Source organism: Sinocyclocheilus grahami, unplaced genomic scaffold (genome assembly GCF_001515645.1).
Source record: "Sinocyclocheilus grahami isolate Dianchi unplaced genomic scaffold, SAMN03320097.WGS_v1.1 scaffold342.1, whole genome shotgun sequence".
In the NCBI taxonomy this organism is placed as follows: Eukaryota; Metazoa; Chordata; class Actinopteri; order Cypriniformes; family Cyprinidae; genus Sinocyclocheilus; species Sinocyclocheilus grahami.
In genome coordinates, this window is record NW_015505521.1 from 46,344 (window position 1) to 48,893 (window position 2,550).

A 2,550-nucleotide genomic window follows, 5' to 3' on the forward strand; every position below is an offset into this window, starting at 1 on the left:
CGGGGTAAAGGTAAATTAAATTTTTTTTTTTTTTTTTTTTTTTTTTTTTTACATAATTTACGTTTTAAAAAGTTTACGTTAAAAAAGATTCAATAAAAAATAAATGAAAACATCACCTGTAAATGTTTATTATTGAATTAATTCCTCTGCAGACATTGTCTGTCAGATATCTTTATTCACTCTTAGAGGCAAGTGTTGTTGAATGTGTAGCTGATGTGAAGTAGTTTTTGATTAAAAAATAATACAAATAAGGTTTATTTTAAACAGTTGAACAGGTTTCAGGATTCCATTTTTATAAACCAATTCATAATACATTTTTATGTAGCTAATTTGCCCTCTTTTAATGTGTTGCTGGTTTTTTCCTTCTCGCAGGCATTCTGCTGCACTCTCTTCTGTCCACACGCACAGGAAGCTGATGATGATGATGGCAACAACAACAAGGCAGCAGCATTATTTACTCGGGTGTTTCTCATTAGCCCCCTACTGTGATTAATGACTGGATTACTTCATCAATTAACAGTCTGAGCATCTTGAGAGAAGCTTGTTGTTCAGATAAAGAGAGGCTGTAGATGCATTCTGGACCAGTTACTGACTATGACCACCTTGTTTAAGACAAGACCTGTGCTACACGTGGTCTCTATCATCTCAGGGAAAACATGCTTGTATGAACAGATATGTAATCTTTAATTATCCACCTTCTTCATGAAACATGTTAATTAGTTCATGTGCTTATCACTGCGAACATTTGCCACAAGATGAAAAGTCATGTTCATTTTATTTTGAATAAATATTTATCTTTTTTTATTGATATTGCTTTAAAAATACCCATAAAAGCTGGAGATGTAGGTAATGACAGTTTATATACTCAGTTGGCTCTGCATTTTCATTTATGGATTTGGCAGTTGCCAAAGCGACTCAATGTATTCAAGGTATGCTATTTATCAGTTCCCTGCGAATCAAACCTTTGACCTTGGTGTTGCCAGCAGCATTCTCTATTTTTTTTTAGATATAGGAATATACAACTTCTTTTTAGATGCTTGTTGAGGCTAGTGCACATATGTGCGATAATAAAGAAGCAAGTGTTACAAATATTTATTAATTGAAAGAGCTTACAATGCACTTTAACATTTTGGTGTTAATGTAAGGCTTTGCATACACTACCATGCAAAAAAATATTAAGCATAATAACTGTTTTCAACACTGATAATGATAAAAATCGAAAAAGAGCACCAAATGAGCATATTAGAATGATTTGTGAAGGATCATGCTATTAGGCAGTGTTCAGTAAGAAATACTAGTGTACTAGTAAATACAGCACTGCATACTGTACTGTTTACTGCCTTGCTGTTAAAATAGCATTTGAAACAGCATGGGTTAAACAGTACAACAATAAAAAAGTAATATGCTTACATGGCTAACTGTTCACTGTATTATGGGATGCAGAATTTTCAGTGTGCTCTACTGATTTATTGCTTATTATGGCAAGTGTAGGAGGTCATCCAGATATTTCATGCATAGTGTAAAAATGTTACATTTTCAGTGTGCACAGCAGCCTATAAGCAAGTTCCATCCAGTCAGCAGTACTAAAGTTAATTCAGCAGGTGGCACTGCATATATATAGATATATATATATATATATTAGTAGGTGATCCAGCATTGAGTTTTTCCTGTTAAAATTAAGATGAGGGATTGACACACGGATGCTGATGCTAGACCAGTAAAATCTATCAAAGTTCACGGAGTAGATATCTCACACCTCCGTTTCCCTTCACGCTTCACGGCGAGATGCTGACTGCAGGTTGTGGACCAAGATGGTTTACAATTAAGCTAAATTGTGCACGATTGGCACACCTGCAGGGAGCAGGACTGGACGATTAAGCTGCTAATACTATAGACAGTTAGACCTCACTGTATTTTTACCCATAGCTGCAGGGGAGAGGGAGATATTAAATTAGATGGAATGTAATGAAGCACTCTATTGTTTTTACAGGGAAGAATGATCTGAAGGTCTTTGTGACAGGAACAGCTATCTTCTGATGTGTCTCACCAAACAGCCAATTTGTTAATCTTTCCAATAGTTAAGTGGGCAGATTTGTGGATTTGTAATATTAGTAATCACAATAGGTCATTTGGAGTAGACTACCGAATCCCAACCTTTTTTGTCTTATGTATCCTCTCAGAGTGGCTCGAACATCCCTTCTTTGACTTTAAGCCAGAGATGTATTCATGTGTGGGAACAGTTGTTAAATTTCATTATAGCAGAGTTTCATTGGATTTCATGTGCTTTTTGATTAAATTTGAGTAATATAAAATCAGATCACTACATTTATTTTGTTACTGATTTCAGTTCTTTGAGACGTTATTGGAGGAGAACTAAGGTAATCTCAAAGTCTATGTTTTAGTGTTTCTAAGACCAGGGTTATTATAGTTAACTTAAAAAAAAATAAAATAATAATAATTAAAATAATATATATATATATATATATATATATATATATATATATAGTTGCTTTGGCCGGGACATATAAACACCAGTAGTTTTTTTTCTTT

At 33.9% G+C, this 2,550-nt stretch overlaps 1 protein-coding gene across 1 annotated transcript in view; it reads left to right on the plus strand.

The window, feature by feature from the left end:
• Positions 1–1,226, plus strand: part of LOC107603181 (rRNA methyltransferase 1, mitochondrial-like) — a 5,999-nt gene extending 4,773 nt beyond the window's left edge. Inside the window, exon 5 of the mRNA XM_016295895.1 lies at positions 373–1,226. Coding sequence (XP_016151381.1) covers positions 373–416 — 44 coding nt within the window. The 3' untranslated portion in view covers positions 417–1,226. The remainder of the gene's footprint in view (positions 1–372) is intronic.
• The last annotated feature ends 1,324 nt before the right edge of the window (positions 1,227–2,550 follow it).